The 21,976-nt window shown below is 38.0% G+C and overlaps 1 protein-coding gene across 3 annotated transcripts; it reads left to right on the forward strand.

Annotated features, from left to right (window-relative positions):
• Nucleotides 1-871: 871 nt before the first annotated feature.
• Nucleotides 872-17,897, forward strand: LOC115753993 (protein ANTI-SILENCING 1). Of its 3 annotated transcripts, XM_030692875.2 has the most exons (13): nucleotides 872-1,018; nucleotides 1,123-1,274; nucleotides 1,523-1,896; nucleotides 3,384-3,552; nucleotides 5,263-5,855; nucleotides 8,095-8,121; nucleotides 8,609-8,701; nucleotides 9,443-9,521; nucleotides 13,474-13,564; nucleotides 16,581-16,686; nucleotides 16,797-16,913; nucleotides 17,056-17,161; nucleotides 17,690-17,897. In XM_030692875.2, the coding sequence occupies exons 3-12, from the start codon at nucleotides 1,549-1,551 to the stop codon at nucleotides 17,104-17,106; spliced, it is 1,674 nt and encodes a 557-aa protein (XP_030548735.2). In that variant the 5' UTR covers nucleotides 872-1,018; nucleotides 1,123-1,274; nucleotides 1,523-1,548; the 3' UTR covers nucleotides 17,107-17,161; nucleotides 17,690-17,897. The 3 variants fall into 3 exon arrangements, with proteins under 3 accessions (XP_030548735.2, XP_030548736.2, XP_030548734.2); XM_030692876.2 differs by lacking the exon at nucleotides 1,123-1,274 and having other exon boundaries at nucleotides 5,263-5,852; XM_030692874.2 differs by lacking the exon at nucleotides 1,123-1,274 and having other exon boundaries at nucleotides 873-1,018.
• Nucleotides 17,898-21,976: the final 4,079 nt, after the last annotated feature.

Raw genomic sequence — 21,976 nt, forward strand, 5'->3', positions numbered from 1 at the left:
ACGACGTTGTTTTGATTTAAATTTAATTTTTCAATATTTTTTTATAAAGAATTATCTAAATTATATTAAAAGTAAAATAAATTAAATTTTAAAAAAAAGGGTCGCCGCTCTACCATTACTGGGAAGGATCAACGATGCTAGGGGATGGCTGACTAATGGTCGATGAGGGTCGCTAGGCCCCAACGCCCGTGGCCTACGGCTCTCGTCGATCCATGGCCGCCCATCTCCCACCATGGCCGACCCTTCCCAACGACGCCGGTTTCCTTTGGTTCTTTTTCTCTAATCTATCAATATACGTTTCATATAATTTAAATGGTATTTAGCTTTTTTTTGGCCGGAAAATAATATTCAGTTTAAAAAACCATATTTAGACCAAAACGACATCGCTTTAGCCTTTTCTTCATGTTTCGGCCACGTATTTGCCACGCAAGAGAGAGGAAATAATAAAAAAAATGATGTCAACATTTTTCAATAACCAAGTTGGACAGAGTTAACAAAATGTCTTGATTGCATTAATTTGACAAGTTTTAGGACTTAATTGCACTTTCATAATAAGTTTTGAGACTTTGAGTACACATATTCTCTTTCTTATTGACTAATTATTATAAGCGATATAAATAATTATTTTTTAAAAAAATATTTTAAAAATTATTGATTTTTCTGGGAATTAAATGGACCCTCAATTTGCTGAGAATCCTACGCAAAGCTTGAAGTTTGGGCGGGCGTTTACGATCAGTGGCGTGACCACTCGCATGAAATATCGGCCCGACGCTACCCATTTCGGGAGAGAGAGAGTGAGAGTTGGGCCGAAATTTGACCAAGCCCAAGGCCCACTTTCAATGCCATCCGGATCGTTAAAGAAGGGGCCAGTCTCAAAATTGGGGCACCGGACTTTGGGGGGAAATCACGCCCCGTGAAATCCTCACCTTCCTCCGCAGGATCCGGAGTCGTTCACCGACGGAGCGGAGGGCGCAGAGATAAAGGGAGGAGAGCCGAGCTCCATCCGACGCTTCGACTTGTAAGTATCAGTGGAACTGCCTCGTTCTCTTCGATTTTCCCTTTTTTCGCTTTTGGTTTTCCTCGTGCCGCTCGTGTTTGTCCAACTCCACTTTGATTGACTAGACTACTGGTTGTTGCTTCGACCTCGAACCGACGCGGATGTTTTTAGTGAACTCTTCTGCTGCGAACGAGATGGGTGATTTGATTGTAGGAACAAGTGGTGCCGTGGAATTTTGTTGACGGGGGGACGGTCTGTTTGCGATTAGGTAACTGGGGTGTGCAGTGTCGCACGACCGATGCTCGGAGCTATGTAAGGGTTGCTTTATTAGTCCACTTGTCTAGTTGCACATTGGCTATTCTTCTGCCATAGCGAATCAGGTTTTCTTGCTTTTACCGTGAGTGTTTTTTGGGTCCTGGAAAATGGGGCGCAGTGCTGCCACTTTGCTCGCGGGGCGCATGGAATGATTGCGTCATGCTGTGGTACTCGTCATGTCTCATGGTCCTCGTGGTCTTTGTGGCACAGGTGGGAGGAAGATTTAATAGGAGAGAATGGCGGAAACAAGCAACCGTGGTGATGATATCGATTTCAAGTGGGGCAAAAAGTTAGGTTTTGACAGAAAGAACAGAGAGGTCCAGTATTACAAATCGTTCCATTTCGAGGGTGTGGAATACAGTCTCTATGACTGTGTTTATCTATTCAAGGAAAGTGAGCCTGAGCCCTACATTGGGAAACTCATAAGGATATGGCAAAACCCAGCTAAGTTGAGGAAAGTGAAGGTTCTGTGGTTTTTCCGTCCTGATGAGATCGTCAATCACCTAGGAACTGTAAAGCCGCTGGAGAATGAATTATTTTTGGCATCCGGAGAAGGTGTAGGTCTTGCAAATATTAATCCTCTGGTAAGTACTTGTTTTACAATATGATTGCAAATTCTGTCTTGTACTTGATCAAAGTTGCTGTTTAGAAGTTCTCTACATGTTTGAGATGGTTGCTTCGGCATGATTCTGAAGCTCCTTTAACATTGTAACATCTACTGATGTCAATGATCTTGTCTCTCATATATGCCATTCCTTTGCGATAGGAATGCTGTTGAATTGTCAATACGACCCCTGTTAGAGTAACTTTTCTTTGTAAATGTTTGGGTTAAGTTGGACTTCCAATTTATTTGACAACATTGCTGTTTGTTTAGCTGGAAAGCAGCTTGGAATAGCAGTTTTCATTAATTTCTTGCATTTTCCTTTACTTCAAGATTCTATAGTATGATCGTCTATGTCAGGTCGTCCAAATATTAATCAAACACATCATGGTATTTGAGCTTTAAGAAGTTGGTAATAGACCCGCCAAATTTACACATTATTAGGTAAGATTGATTAAATTTCCAAAGGTTCTTGATTTGCCACTCCATTAGGGGTAGCATATTACTTATTCTTGGTGCTGAATTTCCATCTGTTCCAATGCTTCACACCTGTACATCCTCAGAAGTTCGATAAACCTTTCAATTTTTATAAGAATAATAAAAACACGAACAAAGGCTTTGAACTCCCAATCTTGGGAACATTGATGCGATAAATGTTGAATCACACTATTGGCTAACAATTTTCCTTTAGATAAGTTGCCTGGAGCCCCACTATTCCTTGAGACTGGTGCTACTGAGCTTTGATTGTTATGATTTTTTTTATTTTTCCTTAGCTATTGTATCATGCCACACCCACCGTGTTTTTAGTGGAGATTGAATTGATCCTGTTTGATTCGCCTGCAAAAATAAATAAATAAATAAAAGAAACAAAGAAAGAACAAATCGAGCCTATTGAGTTCAACGGTTTCTTTCATCATCTTTTATTTGAATCTCGGCCCTTTCTGATCTAGTGTTGTTGACCACATTTTTGGTTGAAGTTTTCTTCTTTATTAAAAGTAATTTGGTTTATTATCTTAAGGCGCCATCCCTTTGGTTGTGGAGAGAATCTTGAGATTTGGATTTGTTCATCACATGCATAAATGTATACATGACTATCAAGTAGATGCAGAAATGTTTTATGCCCTTGACACCCCAAGCAATAAACAATAAAGAAGTAACAGAATAGATTAAGCCTGTTCTTTGGCAAAAACATAAGGTTTTTAATCTAGCTTGTCGCGCTTCTGTGATTGCAACTTATAAGTTCAATCTTCCTATCAAATTCGACCTGTGCCTAGAGGGATCTCTCAGGATTTTTTATGAGTCTGCCTTAATAAGGACTGTACTATTTTCTTAAGTAGCTGCCTTCAGTTTGTTCTGTCCGGATTTGCTAAGTTATTATATGAACTTTAAACTTATCATTTCCTGTCTGTTCTTTGAGCTTTTCACTCGAAGTTAAAATTTGGCTGCTAACTAACATATGTACTGATATAGGAAGCAATTGCTGGGAAATGCCACGTCATCTGCATTTCAGAGGACACAAGAAACCCGCGACCTTCTATTGAAGAGCTTCAAATGGCTGACTTTGTATTTTCTCGTACATTTGATGTCGTGCAATGCAAAATAATGCATCAGATAGATGAAAAAATTGCTGGCATTGAAGGTATGTATTTTGCTTTTAGAGCCTACCATTGGATAATTTCTGGTTTTCTTATTATTTGATTAGAGAGAAAAGGAGCTGTCCCTAGTTGGTATTGATGCCTAGGGTTTATGGAAATTTCATTCTTAGCTATCACATGTAGGATATTACTGTTGCTTGGTCCACTCAAATATAGAGCATAGCCAAAAGGTTCTTTTTGTTAAGACGAACTAAAAATGTGTTGAGCTTACATAGTTCCCAATAGAATTTTATGGAACCGGAATCTCAAAGTGGGCCCAATATGGTCCAAGGTGCATATGGCACTTGCTTAGGTGATGAAGTGAGGCGGGGCGTTGAGATTCTACCTTTATAAAGTTTGAATGAGGCGTGTTTAACGAGAAAACACTTTTGGCGCTTTTGTCATTAGCTTTTGTCCACATCTTTGCTCGCTTCCCGGAAAGGCGAAGAAGTAAAGAGCCTCGGACGTTAATAAAAAACCCTTTGTCCCTCTATCTGGAGTAGATACGTGTTGCATGGGCGGAATAGTGTAATTTTTAAACACTAAACAAACCTGCTAAGGCTGAGAAGACCAAAAAAGACACTTATGGGTTTATCTGATTAGATTGGAATTTTACATAGCAAAATGTTTAGTGAGTGCCAAAAGGCATAAGTCAAGTTTATTTGGTGCTCATTTAATATTAAAAGGGGATTCAATAAACCGGTTTGATGACCGATTATAAATATAATAATTGAAATTGAAATGATGTAATACCAAGCTATCCTCCTAGTATTTCTTTCTTAAGATTGCCACTACTTTTCTATATTGCGTAATGAACTTGGTCTAAGTCCCAGTCCAATAATAATTTTCTAGTTGAGTGTGTTCTCGGTATGCTATGTTCACATTTATGGTTGCATTTTTAGATCTACAATGACACTATTGAAACTTTTGAGATAGGTACAACCACCTAAAAGCAATGGAAGATAATAAGGGAAAAAAGATGAAGAACCTCCTTGTCATTGCCAGCTCCATAAATACAGGTGTAAATTGGAGTGTAGGTGCATTGTTTATGCTTTAGAAATGCTTGGTCTTGTTATGTTATGTGGGGATAATAGTTTTAGATATTATCCTTATTACTCATATTAGTTGCTTTTTAAATTGTCACGATTCCACTCTAGCATTTTCCCTTGGATTGGGTTTCTCTTAACATGATTGCTACTATGTGCTTATGTAAGTTTAAGTCTGCTCAATTTTGTCAAGGAGAGCAACGCAACACTATGCAACTCCTATGGTGACTAAAGCAATAGTAATGAACAATGGGTGTGACAAGCCAAGGTACATGTGAAATGAAAGGCATTTATTCAAAATGCGACCATAGATGTATTTTAGTTAACAAGTGACGGTTCTTTATCACTTAAATACTTTTTGAAAATTTTGGTAAACTTAAAGATAATTGCTAAAAGACAAATGGTCGCTAATGCCATACCCTAACTAATTGCGTTCGACTCTTTAATTAAGTAGGTTCATCCCTACTTAAGCTTTCAAGTCCTCTCCAGTTGAGATCATTGTTTAGTGTGCTATCGATTGAGCACATTGAACATTTATGTAGTGATGGAACTTTTAATTTCTAGCACTTAATAGGACGAGGATAATCGGACAAAATCATAAAGGAGTACTTTTGTGTTTTTCAACAATTCAACATATATCTTTTAATCAAATGTTTTTAATCATCGCAGTTAAGTCCCTCTTTAATAGAGACAGAAGTCTCAATCGCAATGGTGTTGAAAAGGTTGTCTCTCTCGACAAAGAGGATGAAGACCTTGGCGAAAGTGAGTTGCCCAGTGAGGCATTGGCCTCTGGGTCGGGTACACTTGAAGGAAAGAAGGATGGTGAAGGAGAGGAACCATCTCTGAAAGCCAAAACGAATGGACATACATGTGGGGAACATTTATTGGTGTCTCCACGTGACAAAACTACCTCAACCGTAGTGCAAGTTGACGATCTCGAGAGGCCGTTGAAGAAACGAAAAATGGATGCTTCGGAGATATTGTTGAGCGATAAGTATAAGAATGATAAAGGCAAGTCAATTGATGAATTTGGTGTTAGGCGTCGGGCCTCAATACGAAGTGGAAGTTCATCCGAGAATCATTTGAAAAGTAAATGCCTCGGTGAATCTCCAAGAGGAGAGAGAGGCCTCATTTTGAAGCCTGAGCAGAAATTGATGGAACTCTCTAGTCAAAAGTTGCTTGAAGTATCCTCTCATCTATCTCCTCAAAAGGATGACAAAAACAACCACAAAGCATTGCGAGCTGCTCTACCAGTTGATGTTGTAAGTTTGCAGTTGGATATATGTCGATTGAGTATACATTGTTTGTTTGTGCTTCAATAGATATACTTTTGCGGCCTATTTTGTCAAGGAGTGCTCTTATGGCATCTAAGGAACTTGCATTCCATCTAAGAGTTCCTCCAAATTCAAAGGCCGAGAGATTTTGTGGGATTATTGCTTAAGCTTTTAGATGAAGGCGTGGTTTAATATTTAATTACTCTAGCACTCCCCCCTCACGCTTAGTCCGGTCTCTTTTTGCTAAGTACTAAGCGTGTAAATATTTAACTGGGGAGGACAAATGGGGCTTGGAAAGATTTGAACTCGGGACCTCTATCTTTGATACCATGTAAGATTTTGTGGGATTCTTGCCAGTTGTTCTAATTGTTCTAAAAGCTTAATTTGTTAGATGAAGGCGTGATTTAATATTTAATTACTCTAACAACTCTCAATCAATTGGAGCTCATCGGAAATATCATGGAGCGGGTGAAGCTTTGTTAGAATATTAGTGGTGTGTTTGTTTCACTGAAAGTTCGTGATAAAGGAAAAATTCTTCAATGGAAATCATTTTCAAGGAGAACGTTCGGTTTTCATTTGTTTGGTGGTTTAGAGAAAGTGGTTTTCTTCTTTCCGGAAGGAGAAGTCGTTTTCCACCAATCTAAGTTTGCAGTTTTCGATCCATCAAAAAGTTGATCGATCAATTTTCGTCGTCCAAACATTGGAGTGCTCTTAGGGCATTTAAGGAACTTGCATTCCATCTAAGGGTTCCTCCAATTTCAAGTAGGACCCTCAATCAATTGGAACTCATGGGAAAGATTATGGAGCGGGTGAAGCTTTAATGGAATATTAAGGGTGTGTTTGTTTCACTGAAATTTCATGATAAAGGAAAATATCTTCCATGGAAATCATTTGTTTGGTGGTGTAGAGAAAGTGGTTTTCTTCTGCCCGGAAGGAGAAGACATTATCCACCAACCTAAGTTTGACGTTTTCGGTCCGTGGAATATGTATTCCCCGGATCAATTAGTTTCCTTCGTCCAAACACTAGAAAGTCATAAAACAATTTCTGGAAATAGTTTTTCTTTGAACAAATGGACCCTAAATTGCAATCGAGGAATGCATGTTAAGCTTTATCCCGATAGGGCTATTAATAAGGCCTTTTGATTAAAGTGGTGTTCATTTTTTGTTATGCTAGTCTAATCTAATGCTTTGGTAAATGTGTGATGTTATGAGATCTTTTAGTGAGATATGAGTAGAGGACTCACCCATTGATCCAACTAAAGGATGGAGTAAGCAATGTGGTTGAGATCATCGCACAATTATGATTCATTTAGCAGGTGTGAATCGCAGATAATATGAATCATAAGTTTAATTGTAGAATTATTGATTCATATGATTCCTATGATCTAATTGGACACCAATGGTCATGATTGTCGGCATTAATTTTTGTTGTGGGTTTAGTTGCCATCGATGACCTTACTTGCGATGGAAATCATTTTTTACTAAAAGAGCTTCCAATGACTCTTTGACCAATAGCGTAGAGAACATCACCTTGGATAAATTCTTTATTCATTCATCTTTCACTTCTGTTGGTTGCAATTATGTAGTGACCGATGAGCCTCAAATTTCTACTTTACCATTTGATCTTTATCACAACAATTAAACACTAAAGAACACTTTCATCTAATAATTTAGTCTCACCGGTAGCTGGAAGTAGTCCCACGTATTTTACGTAATATAGGAGTATGTACTAAGTTCAAATCATTCCAGACCTTTTATTTGTTTCCATACATTTCAATGCTCAGTCTTGGGGAAAATCCTAGCCTCTTGTGGGAAAGTTTTACAAGATTTAGGTATGAAACCACATCTTCATCGCATACTTTAAATATTTTTAATGTAGTTGATCATGGTCTCACAAAAATTCTCTAGTTTGATACTTGGAACTGTTAAGTAGCTGTTTTGACTTAATGAGGAACTTTTTGAGAATTTAACCCCTCATGTTTTTTCAGTTATTTTAACTTTTTCATTGCAGGCATTGATGTACATGTTCTCTTTTTGTTCTAGCCTTTCTTTCTTTTAGTCATCATTAATTATTTCTTTTTGGAGTGTTCAATGGTGTTTCTTTGGTGTACCTAAGTTACCTTTAGTTTCAAATCATTATAATTGGCACAATATGATTAATTGCCATTCATTTATTTTATTTTCCCTGGATCAAGATTTTTATGTTTACTTTGTGCTCTTTGGACAGGACAAGAACACATGGTTCAAGCCGCCTGTAAGTACTTTGGCCCTATTGTCTGTTGGTCTTTATTTCTCTGTATTATTTCGTTTTGGTCTAAATAAAGGGTATTTCAGAATGAGGCACCAAAAGGTGCCAACCCAAAAAAGTGTTCGAAGCCAAAAGGGAGCTTATTAAGACCAAGCATTTGGATCTAAGATTAGAACACCTACATGCAAAAAGTGTGCAAGTTACAATTTTCAGTAATTACTTGGATCAAGGATTCTTTCCCTTGAAAAGGCTCCTTTGTCCCGTTCTTTCCAACCAGCCAAATAACAGAAAGATGATAATTGACTTTGATACAGATTGATGTTGATACTGTTGCTAAAAGAGAAGCATATATAAAGTTGACCATGATTTAACATGGGAATATCTCGTTGCCAAGAGACTAAAGCTTCCAATTGGCCCAAACTCTCTTTTCTTTTGGAATGGACTGGGGATGTAACTTACATGTCAGATTGATTGTGTCATTCATTATTTTCAGCCTTTTGAAGATAGAATACAGACTGCACGGAAGCAAGGAACACTTGTTCTGCTTCAAAATTTGGATCCAAGTTATGCCTCGACTGAAGTTGAGGTAATCCCCATAAAAGCAAACTTGAAAAAATCTTTCTTTGAGCTTTGTTCAAGCAGCTAGAAATAACTACTGTCATCAAAGCTGGCCGGCTGAACAATTGGCATCCTCTAATATTCCAAGATCTTTTACTAGTTACACAAAATAATTATGGTCTTTTTCGGACTTGGCTTGAGCTCAAAGTAAACTGGTAGAAATTTGTACAGTTCTTAATGCTGCTACGAATAGGAAAATAAGTCACTTCTGAGCTAGTTTTCTATAGAATTTTCACCTCTTTGCCAAGAGGGAGCTCTAAATTAGATCAGTTTGTTGGTCTGTTACCTTCCGTATCTAAATACTGGTTTGAGTTATCTTGCATATAACTCAGGTGTTTCCAAATGTGCATCTTGTAATTTGGCATTTCATGAGATTGGGATCTTTCATAGTGAATGCATGTGGTGGCATTTGATCTTTCAAGTTTGATTTGGGCCTTATTTGATGTTGCTCCTTTTGCTAAAGCCACCATCTTAGGAGATGCTTCTCAAGTCACTATGTACTTTTAAGGTTCTTTCCCATGATATACTCTTCTTTCCAAAGCATGTGGTCTAGCAAGTGGAACAATTTTTCAGGTAGTACTACTATCCATTGGGGAGTTCCTATTCGTTTAAAAGTTGTATCAAATCCCTGTGGGCTAGTATTTTTTTCCTTTGTCTGGATTATTCCCAATGCAGTTCATTATCACTACAATAGTGTTATAACCCGCAGGATATAATTTGGCAAGGCTTTAAGGAGAAATGCTCAGCAAAGATGCTTTTGCAGACTACAACTTCTAGCCCCCACTGTGGTAAGAATAGCACAGAAAACCTGATTTTGTTGCATCAAGTTCACTTGCAATATCGCAGTCTGGGTAAATAATTTGCCACTCTGAGATGTAGTTGTATTGTGACCCTGAGGACTGGAATTTCCCGTCACCCTTGTACAGGGCGTTTCGGGATCGACTTTTACTCTTCCTTTTTGCTTAATCAATATCTTGCAGCTCAAGTTCTTCGACTTTATTCTAATCCGGACACCTGAAACTTAAGATTCACATGTAATTTATAAATAATTTTTAAGATGTAGGTAATAGTTAAATTTTTCCGGGAAAGGGAAAAAGTACATTTGCTTTTGATTAATTGTAAACAAACATGCCTTTAGTAATACTAAGTTACTATGCTTGGCTGATAAAGGATTCTGATACATGAGGACATTCAACTGTATCATGATTGTTACTGAAACAAACTATGTAGCCTTTCTACAGCCAATTTTTATTTTATATTAATCATCACGTATCTAGCTGAGCGGGGTTATTGGCAAGCAGAATGTTTGACGGGCTGTGGAGTGGTGTAGATTGGATCTTAACTTTTGTTTAGTTGGACCATTCTGGTCGAAGAATCTATTCTAAATTGAATTTAGGATCAGCCTAACTCAGATTAATGATACATGTCACGTTCTCTCTCTCTCTCTCTCCCCAGCGCACACATGCTCATGCTTTTCTCCCTGGCTGGCCAGTTTCATCATCCTCCTAGCTCTTTTAGCTTCCTTTGTTTTTTGTTTTCTCTTTCCTTCAGTTTAGTCTGCATTTTCTTCTAATACATCCATCATCTATGTTACTGTTGCTTTTGCTGTACCCTGCCCTTCTAAAATAGAATATCTGTGGACATCTTCTTGTTTATTGTCATCAAGCTACCTTTATCGTAGAGCTAGTTTCCTGGGTTGAGAGTGAAGGGAGGTTATATGCTTAGGCTGCATTGATCGAGCAAATAGACGGGTACACCAAAGGACTGAAGAGGTTCAATCGAAGATCATTGTGCATGGTATACTTGGGTCGGTGGTGGATTTGCAAGGTGGAGTGCCATGGTTTGTTGTGGCATGAAAATCAAAATTGCTGCTGTTGTTCTTGGAAGATACAAGCATGGATAGATATTAATTTTGATGGATGTGAGTTGTAGGAGTTCTAGACGGATATTCATGTTGGAGGGATTTTCTTGCGGGATATGGGTAGTTACTTCGGGTTACGCTTTGAGTCTTATCTTTTTGCCCTGGTTATGGATGAGCTAACAAAAGATATCCAAGATGAGGTGCCATGATATATGCTATTTGCAGATGATATTGTGCTTATTGATGAGACCAGGGTTGGGATTGACGGTAAATTAGAATTATGGAGAAGTACGTTGGAGTCTAAAGGATTTACGTTAAGTCGAATACATAAAGTGTGAGTTCGACGCGACAATAGGAGGACATCAAGAATCCGTGAATATGCTCGGACAGGAGGTACCCAAGAAAGATGCTTTTAGATATCTGGGATCAATATTGCAAAAAGGGGGAGAGATTGATGAGGATGTAAGCCATAGAATCAAAGCAGGTTGGATGAAATGATGCAGTGCATTAGGATTTTTGTGTGATTGCAAAATCCCTCTCAGGCTAAAGGGAAAATTTTATGGAACAAGAATAAAGCCTGCAATGCTATATGGAGTTGAATGTTGGCCAGCATAGAGGCAACATGAGCATAAAATGTGAGTAGCGGAAATGAGTATGTTAAGATGGATGTGTGGTCATATAATGATGAATAAGATAAAAAATAAAGATAATCGACGAAAAGTTGAAGTAATATCGGTGGCAAAAAAGATGAGAGAACATAGATTGAGATGGTTTGGGCAATTCTTCGAAGATCCCTAGATGCTTCGGTAAGAGCAGAAGTTTGTTACCGAGAGCATGACATGAAAAAAGGAAGAGGTTGGCGTAAAAGATGAAAGAACATAGATTGAGATGGTTTGGGCATATTCTTCGAAGATCCCTAGATGTTCCAATAAGAACAGAAGTTTGTTACCAAGAGCATGACATGAAGAAAGGAAGAGGTCGGCCAAAACTTACCTAGGAGAAAGTAGTAAAATAAGATTTAATGAAGTGGAAAATAGATTGGCGTACGGCTTGTCTTAGGACGGAGTGGAGGAAAGCTATTAGCATTGTGGAGGGACAGAATTCCTATGTTCCAGACTGTCCTTTTTAGTTCTTTTTCCCTATATATAATTATATATATTTATTTTTATATAATTATTTCTTTTTCCTCAATCGGTCTTGCTTTTATTTTATTTATTTTTGGGTTCATCGACCGCCGACCTCAACTAGTTTGGGATAAAGGTGATCTTGATGTTGATGTTGATACGGGTAGTTACTTTATGAAAAGATTTGGTCATTTCAAAGGCCAATAACAAGTTGAATAAACAGGGATTGTGTGGGTCGGGCTGATAACACAGGGATGCAGAAGTTTGGACCGCTTATATCATCATTTTCTGGCAGGTGCTTAATCAGGGATTTTGTTTTAAGCTCTCCACATTTTCATTTGGACTTTGCTAAAGATATGTGAGGTAATCGTGGAAGTGAACATGTTCTAGATTTAGTTAAGTGCTTTCAGCAATGTGTGGAGACACAAGTCTTATCTCCAACTTTCTTCCGAGAACAGCCAACTCTAGGTAAACGCGGTCATGCTTTAGATTCTTGTTCATTAGGTGATTTGATGGATCTTTCTGTGAGTGAATTATTAAATTCGGAGTCCCAGTCATTTGTCTTCTCAGAGAGGTACTTGAGCTTCAAATTACTTGTTGGATGCAAGTCAAGGATTGTTGGGGCAGGTGGCTGTCTTTATTATTTCTCTGTTAAGGAGGAGGATGGGGAAGACCTCTTCTCTTCATGATGGTATTCTCCTTGTTTCCCATGGTCGTGAATCTTTGGATGGTGTGGGTAGAATCGATCAACAGAAGATTCCCAAGAGAAAGTGCTATTGTATATCACCTTCTCTCCTGCTTAGTGTAGTGATTTCCTGGTGAATAGACATGAATCTCAAAGAATCTTGTTTGAAAGTATGACCAGAAGAGGGTCAACTGCTTTATTGGATTATTTTTTTCATTTATTGATCTTCCAACTGTGATGACTTGAATCTGGAATGAATCTCAAGGGAATAGGCCTCCTTGTATCGGCACTTGCAAATGACGCCGAGGATTGTAAATTATGCTGTAGAAAACAGCAAGAGTTACTTTTACATACGGTAGCAATGACACTGGTGCGGAACATTCCGACACAGCTACTTAATGCTCTCTCCTAGCTTTCATTAACTGTAAAAAGGAAATGCATAGTCTGTTTTTCACAACTGTGTCCTTTGAGTATCTCCCTCTTGGTTTGATGTTGGATTAGTTGCTGTAGTCCCAAAGGCGGAATATCCCTTACAGGTCTCTGATAAGCAGGTAGTATAGATAGTTCTCTCTTATACTGCTCGTTAGAGCTAGTGTTTACAACATGCTCTTTTTGACAAGTATCATTTGTTTTTGAACTAATAATATCAGTCTCATGAGGAAAGATTGCTTTTTTAGTCAGGTCTAGATTCATAGCACTATCAGTACAAATAGCTACGCAACCATTTTTACTCAAAAATAAGTGTTTTGTTTGGCTCAATTGGATCTTACTATATCGAATCGGTTTGAACCGAAGGCTTTGGTTTAATGACCCCTTGTTTAGAGTTTGGTTTGATGTGTATAGCGATTTTCTTTCATTTTCTTTTATGGAATTTGTCTGTTTAATTGAGACTATATGAGGCGAGAACGTCCCTTCCATGTGAACTTTATATTGACGTAGTCGTACTTTACAACTATCCATTAGTTCATTGCAGTTTTTTACTTTTGGATTGTAAATTTCGCAAATTTCTTCTGTTAAGGATGCTTCACGTGCATGCATGCTTACTTTTGACAATTTGAATTGTGAGATAGGTCAAGCTTTTGTGATATTCAAAACAAGGGAAGCAGCAAAGAGAGCCATAAAACAATTGGATACTGGATGCTTGGTGCTACCTGACGGAAGGTATGTGTGAAGATGATCCTTTAGTTAGTTTGTTTTTTCTTTTTGGTTGAATTTTTAGTTAGGTTCTGTCTCCTTTATTTTCTTTTTTTTCCCATTTGAGAAGTTGAATTTTTTAAGGTGCCACATTGTATGAAAGTACAAAATGTTACTGTAGTAATGCTGCACACACCAAACTTTTAATAGTACATCCATAGTAAATGACATGGCTGCTGATGTAGCATGTACCAAGTCATTTAGTATGTGTAGAGTCAGCAAGGAGAATAAAGAGCAGAAACAGGAAACGAAATGCTAATTTGGGGAAAGAAGAATTGAAGGAAAATGATGTTTCCTCTTCTGCTATTCCTACTTTCTGAGATTCTATGGAAAATTCTTGCTGCCATTGAGTGCAATACCATTGTTTTCCAGCTTCGTTACTTGTAGTGCTTCCTACAGATAAATAATCTTGAGTGGAGAGAGGTTTAATGCAAAATGTTAGGAAATTCGAGTAAGTGGAGCACTGTATCCACTAATTTCATGTAAGGGCTTTCTTTTCTTTTTTCGTCCCCTGATTTGAAGGTTATGAGATGATGTTCAGCATTGCACTTGACCTGCTATGTCCTAAGTTAGTAATATTCGGCAAAATTTCAAATAGCCCTTTGAAGTGGGGCTGTTTTTTCAAAAAAGTCCCCAGAGTGGATCTTGTTTCAATAAAGCCTTGAAATGGTCTCAAATTAGGCCTTCAGCTCACTGACCAGCCAATTCTTTGCCAGCCGATGAGCATGTGTCTCATGTGCCACCTTTCAAGCCATGGCCAAGTGCATTTTTGTCTAGGTGCTTTTTTTTTGGCTTCTTTCTTTTTCTTTTTTCCTTTTGCCTTCAATCGAACTATAAACTTGTCTTCATATTCCTAACCACACATCCTTCTCGCACATCCATCTTCTTCGCTCTTCGTCTCCATCTTCGACACCTTCAGCCTCACCACTAGCAAGCACGTGAGCGTCGCGTCCTTGCGCGGGCTCTCGTGGTTCTCAGCAACGAGAAGCTGGATTGATTTAGCGAGGACATCCTCCATCAACACCTCTCACTCTGTCAATCTTCTCCTTCAAAGTCCCCCTCAACCACCTACCTTGCTATCAATGCCCTTGGCCTCATCCGCCATCGCCCTTAATGACAATTCCTGCACCTTTAGATGGAGGTTGATCCGAGCCCCAGATTTGTGATCTACCGTTGAGCATGAGCGCTCATACTTGATTTGAGCCCCAGATCTTGGGCTCGTGGTTGTCAATGACGATCACAGTGATGGGTGGAGAGAGGGCAGAGGGGGAGCGTGCACAGAGGGAGGGGGTGACGATGGGGTATAGGAGGGATGACAGTGGGCAATGAGGAGGCATACGACAAGGCAATGCTATGACGATGGTGGCAATGTGCGACAACAAGATTTGATATGCTTGGTGAGCTCTGGTTAGTTGTCTGTTGTGGATTTTGGGGTATGAAATGTAGTTCTTTTCGGGAGACTTCCACAGCATGGGACGAAGAACTCTCGGCATGGACGAAGAAAAGGCGTTGAGGGTGCTGGCTTCTAAGCTCCTGCTTGGCAGCGCTTGAAAGCGTACTCTGCTGACTGAAACTCAGAGGTGATTGGCCCTGCCGGTGGGGTTGTGTCGTCACAGTTTCGAGGGTGAAACTGTGGCGCACCATCGTCTAAATAGCATGCAAAGCTTCCTTGAGGTTGCCGACATGACAACGGCACGCGGTGAGCGTGTGAAAGTCGCTCTTGCAGTGTCAGCAGCGGTTGAGGCAAGAGAGGGCGCGGAGGAGATCATTGAGGGTGGAGAGGGAGGTCTTGGCGTCAGGTTGCGTAAGGAAGAAGAAACAGAGGAAAGAAAAAGATGAGGAAAAATATGATAAAAAATTGTCCTGAGTGAAAATGCCTTTGGCCTTGGCTTGAAAAGTGCCACATGATTCGCATGTGCTCGCCAGCCAGCGAAGAATTGGTGGGCCGGTGAGCTGGGGAGTTGATTTTTAAAACAAAGTTCACTTTGGAGATTCTCTTGGGGGGAAAAAAAACGATGGCATTTCAGGGAACTATATGAAATTTCCCCTCCATATGAGAAGCGAAATGGACTTGATGCTTTTTAATTCAACATGTTGAAATTCTCCATATTTAGAGGGCATGTCTTAAAGTGGGGTTAAGTTTCATTGACCAAAAAATCTGTGATTTACTTCCCATGCAAAAAGTTAGGTTGACTAGCACCAATTGAAAGCATGGGGGAATCATGGTGCTGTTCTTACCAATAAACCGTTATTTATATTTGTTTGAAGTCCAGATCTTATACTTGTTGAAAAAGTATCCTTGCGCTTCAATTGTCTTGCAACTTAGGAAGGGTAAATTCTAGAATAGGAAACACGATTTTGTTATAATTGCCATAAAGCTGTCGAGTCATGACAGATGAGATGCAATAAAACTAAAATGTAGTTACTTTGATATAATTAGCTCCTCTAGGTCCATAATATCCCCTCTGGTCTATTCCTGTTAATTGCTTCTGCCAACATAGTAGCTAAACATTATGTTCATGGTCTCGCACCACACATACTAAATTACATGGTTGGACATAGGCGGCCAGTCGCATAAGATTTATCTCTCAATAAAGGATTGGTCCTTGTAGTGGCACTGTATGTTAATATTAGCTCCGAGCATCTTTGGTGAATTGAGTGGTTGGGGCAATATTGAACATTTGTTTCTGGCATAACTTAAGTCTATAGAAATCCAGGGAACCTGAAAGTGCAGATTAGTTGGTTGGTCAACGTAGGTCTTGATCAGGTGGTCTTTTTTATTTACCCATTCAATTTGGAAGACCATTCCACAAATGTACCTCTTCACAGGTTTATCTTGTAGTGCTTTCTTAGCTATTTTACTTACAGGGGGCAAAAGCGCTGAAAGGAGCTGTTTCTGACCTTGTGCTGCGAGGAATATGCTTTTGTGTATTTTCGAGGTTTATAATGCTCGCTCTCTCTTTGCTTTTGAAAACTTTCCCAGGCCTCTTGTCGGCTGTATCGAGACTCCTTGCTCTTCTGGAAAGCAGTCAAAATTTAACGGCCATCTAGTAATTAGTAATCCAAAGCAGCCACAGACTCGGGAGATGGTACGTTCTCTTTCCTCAACTTCTCTCTCCCTCCTTCATTATCAAGTTCCTGACTGGGCACAGTTGGACCTCTTCTTATGTTTGTGGCTCTTCACCTTTCTTTCGAGCAGAAAGAAGCTGTATCTACTTCACATTGTTCACAGCCCAACACCATAGTATATGACATGGCAATGGAGTGGTGTTTGCTGCAACAAAGATCAGATTTTGTTTTGGACAAGTTATATACGGTTCGTATTTTCCAACTTTCAGGATGAAATGATTTCTCACCCTAGAATTTTTAAGGGTAACTGCTTTTTTTAGTATCCCACTGATCATTTGTTATACTGCTGCTGCTGATTTTGTGTTCCCCTTTGTTTTGTTTTGTGTTAGCAACATGGGGTGGAATTGAGAAAACTCAAGGCTCGTTTGAAGTCCAAGTGAAATACAGTGCCATTCAGCAACTGAATAGGCAATTAGTGCTTCGAACAAAGCAAAGGTTTATATTCAGACTCTTATGAGTATTTTCTCCTTAATTGTTGCTTTACAGGCGACATTTTAATTTCAGGAGCATTGTCTTTTTACCTTAAGTTAAAAGGGACCGTTTCTACTGAGCAATGTGCCTTTTGTTCTTCGTTCTAGATGGATGGATTGGTGTCCCAATGTCTGTTTGCGCTAATTGTCTTATTTGCAGATTACTTATCCAAAACTATGATGTAAGATACAATTTGCCCGAGCAAGATAGCTCCATAGATTTTCCCCTCTACAATTCTACTAGCTAGAGCTTTTACTTTGAGGCCCCTCTCCAGCTCAAAAGTGACCTAGAAGTGCTACGCTCCCCTTTCAAAATTCTAGTCAAACTTTCTTGGCTTTGAGAAACAAGTTACCGGAATTTTACTGTCAAGTACAATAGGATATTTCTTTAACACGATGTTCTGTATTACTACCAGCATGATGTGCATGATTGGCATGCCCTTTATACTTAAACTTCCGTTGATCGTTGGATTCCTCTTTTGTATTTTTGCAGAGGATGAGCAGAGGAGATTTTTTGGCATTTCTGCTCTTAAGGATTTAGGCAGATTTTGGTAAGAGGCAAATGGCAAAATGTATGAGGCTGTCTGATTGCCGAGATGCTGGGGAATTTGGCCAGTAACTTCTGTATTTTTCCAATGATCTGGCAACACAAGCCGGTTCCGGGCTTTTAAAAATTAAACCTTTTGCCTTTTCTCCTATTACGAAGATGTGCATATACTTAATAGACTCTTCCGGCTCTTTTTTCCGCTGATTTTAACTGAACTTCTCCATCTGAGGCATTTTCATGAGGTTGATTTTTGGAATCCTTGAGAAGAACCTTTAAAGAATTGGTGGCATTTGAGGCTACAGCAAAAATAGATATCAGTTAAGTTCTAGAGTTACTGTAGTAAAAAGGATTGGTGGCATTTGAGGCTACAGCAAAAATAGATATCAGTTAAGTTCTAGAGTTACTGTAGTAAAAAGGATTGGTGGCATTTGAGGCTACAGCAAAAATAGATATCAGCTAAGTTCTAGAGTTACTGTAGTGCACGTAGCATCGTGAGACAATATATACGGGTGACGTGTTCATGTCGTGGATTGAGTAAGGCCGTGAATGATAACCATTTTATTCCCGAGAATAATTTTTGGCTAGTAAGAAATTATTCTTTTTCTGATATCCGGACGAGTTAATGAGCGGAGAAACCCCGTTTAATAATAATACAAAATTTATATTTTCGAAATAGAAATTCATTTATGAAAGTTATATTTCTTAGGATAGAAATTTGTTTGATGGTAAATGGATTAATCTACGGATCAAAGAGAAGTAATTATGCCAAGTAGATAATTGCATTCAATACGTGATTCTTACTGGTCAAAGGTTCCGTCTACTTTGTCATAAACTCCTCTTTGTGGGATGTGTTTGACTTCTTGAGCAACAAATGGCCAACTCATCAAATGCAATTACAATTAGAGGTGTCAATGGTATGGTTCAGTTTGATTTTTTTAAACAATCGAACCGAATTGAATCATTATGATGAATGGATAAACTAATCGAATTGCATCGCGAACTGAATACGTATCGAGCTGAATCGAATGTTCAATTGGTACGATTCAATTTTTCGATTTTCCTATTTCTTATCTTTTTCCCCTTTTTAAAAAGAATTTACCCTTTAAACAAATGAGTTTTCTAAAGCTTACAAGATTCATAGATATTTACAAAATATTCTTTTCTTGCAAAGTGGAAGTTTTTCAATACCAGAGAACTTTGGTTGAACAATTATCATCAATTTTTGGCTTCTTTGTCAAAATGAAGCTAACCTAATGAGCAAAACAAGAAAATAACTCTGTCTCATGTATTTGATGCATCAAGATGGACCTTATTCTTCTCTCAGAAATGATGACAAACAAAATAGAATTAATTCTAACTTTAACCCGTTGGAGTTCTTCGATCGTCCCACTACAATAACTACCACTAATGCTAACACTGGAAATCATCTAAGGATTCAAACCGCTAATTGCAATTCTGAATCTCTGTATCAGTAGTGATATTTCCCATAATAATAATAATAATAATAATAATAATAGAGACGGGAACCCCAAAGATAAAACAATAAGTTGTTACAAAGTCATTTGTTTATGTATATATAAATGTATAATATATACAAATACAAATGAAAAATATTTGTGTGCTCTCAACTATAGATAGTCATTTGCCCTTTCAAAATCCACCTATTGGACTTAGTACACGGAAAATGACCATCACGATGCTCTACAATTATGTGGGTTAAATCTCGGTTGCGAAAACGATTGACTTTGCAATCTTTCTATCAAGCATGACTAAGCAAAATCTTGCTACTATTTCGCATATACATAAGTGCGAACAATGAAACGTGAAACATAGGACCAAAAACAAACTATGAAAATCGAGCCACTAAACCAAAAAGAAGATAAAGCTACGACATCCACATATACAAGCTGCTCTTTTATATAATGAAAAAATGGAATTCCAGTACAATTCCCATGAATGCCTCCCCTCGTTATTGAATCTGGAGAAGATGGAAATAAACATTCGTAAGACAAAACAGAGGATTGATATTTCTTTTATTACCATGCAGCAAGCAACTCATAAGACAAACATGGTTTACTTTGCCATAAACCGACTCTGCACCGAAGTTAAATCATTGAATGTCTATCATTTATAGTCTCTAGAGATTGATGGGCCTTCAAAAGAAATGAAGAGAGAAAGCAAATTAAAGCTTCATCTATGTTTTTTACCAGTCACCAAGGAGCTTGCACATTCTGTAAATAAGGTCCTCTTCAAATAGTCAAGTACCCGTAAATAGAAGTTGATGACTAGGTAATCGCACAACTACATGATCCAAAAAAACTGCACAACTACAACCATTCTTGAAATTCCCTTTCAAAATCTCAATAAGAAAAAGGTTTAACAAGTACTAATCTCCAACTTCATCAATCATCAAGAGAAAGCAATATCGAGTTCGGATCCATGGTCATAATTGACAACTCTACATTAAATTCACAATGAAAATGATAATTGATGTATCTATTGTCAAATTGAAAGATGTACTTCACGGTAATGTTTTCTTACCTGGCTCAAAATTTTGAAGTTCTTCTAAGTCCTCCTTAATCGAAACTGAAAGTGGTGTGGATTGTATTCAATCCCGAGCACATATAAGGGCCTCTGCCATGCTTGGGGTCAAGGAGCTACGAAATACATCAAGTACACAAACTCCCGTGCTGAATGTTGCCTCCGATGTTATAGTTGAGATGGGCACAACCAAGATATCAACTAAGTTCTAGAGTTCTTGTAGTGCACGTGGCATCATGAGAAAATATATACGGGTGATGTGTTCATGTCGTGGATTGAGTAAGGCTGTGAATGATAACCATTTTATTCCCGAGAATAATTTTTGGCTAGTAACAAATTATTCATTTTCTGATATCCGGACGAGTTAATGACCGGAGAAACCCGTTTAATAACAACACAAAATTTATATTTTCGAAATAGAAATTCATTTACGAAAGTTATATTTCTTGGGATAGAAATTTGTTTGATGGTAAATGGATTAATCTACGGATCAAAGAGAAGTAATTATGCCAAGTACATAATTGCATTCAATACATGATTCTAACTGGTCAAAGGTTCGGTCTATTTTGTCATAAACTCCTCTTTGTGGGATGTGTTTAACTTCTTGAGCAACAAATGAGCCAACTCATCAAATGCAATTACAATTAGAGGTGTCAACGGTATGGTTCGATTTGATTTTTTTAAACAATCAAACCGAATTGAATCATTATGGTGAATGGATAAACTAATCGAATCGCATTGCGAACCGAATACGTATCGAGCTGAACCAAATGTTCAATTGGTACGATTCAATTTTTTGATTTTCCTATTTCTTATATTTTTCCCCCTTTTAAAAAGAATTTACCCTTTAAATAAACGAGTTTTCTAAAGCTTACAAGATTCATAGATATTTACAAAATATTCTTTTCTTGCAAAGTGGAAGTTTTTCAATACCAGAGAACTTTGGTTGAACAATTATCATCAATTTTTGTCTTCTTTGTCAAAATGAAGCTAACCTAATGGGCAAAACAAGAAAATAACTCTGTCTCATGTATTTGATGCATCAAGATGGACCTTATTCTTCTCTCGTAAATGATGACAAACAAAATAGAATTAATTCTAACTTTAACCTGTTGGAGTTCTTCGATCGTCCCACTACAATAACTACCACTAATGCTAACACCGGAAATCATCTAAGGATTCAAACTGCTAATTGCAATTCTGAATCTCTGTGTCCGTAGTGATATTTCCCAAAATAATAATAATAATAATAATAATAATAATAATAATAGAGACAAGAACCCCAAAGATAAAACAATAAGCTGTTACAAAGTCATTTGTTTATGTATATATAAATGTATAATATATACAAATACAAATGAAAAATTACACACGTATTTGTGTGCTCTCAACCATAGATAGTCATTTGCCCTTTCAAAATCCACCTACTGGACTTAGTACATAGAAAATGACCATCACGATGCTCTACAATTATGTGGTTTAAATCTCGGTCGCGAAAACGATTGACTTTGCAATCTTTCTATCAAGCATGACTAAGCAAAATCTTGCTACTATTTCCCATATACATAAGTGCGAACAATGAAACGTGAAACATAGGACCAAAAGCAAACTATGAAAATCAAGCCACTAAACCAAAAAGAAGATAAAGCTACGACATCCACATATACAAGCTGCTCTTTTATATAATGAAAA

Source organism: Rhodamnia argentea, chromosome 4 (assembly GCF_020921035.1).
Source record: "Rhodamnia argentea isolate NSW1041297 chromosome 4, ASM2092103v1, whole genome shotgun sequence".
Classification (NCBI taxonomy): Eukaryota; Viridiplantae; Streptophyta; class Magnoliopsida; order Myrtales; family Myrtaceae; genus Rhodamnia; species Rhodamnia argentea.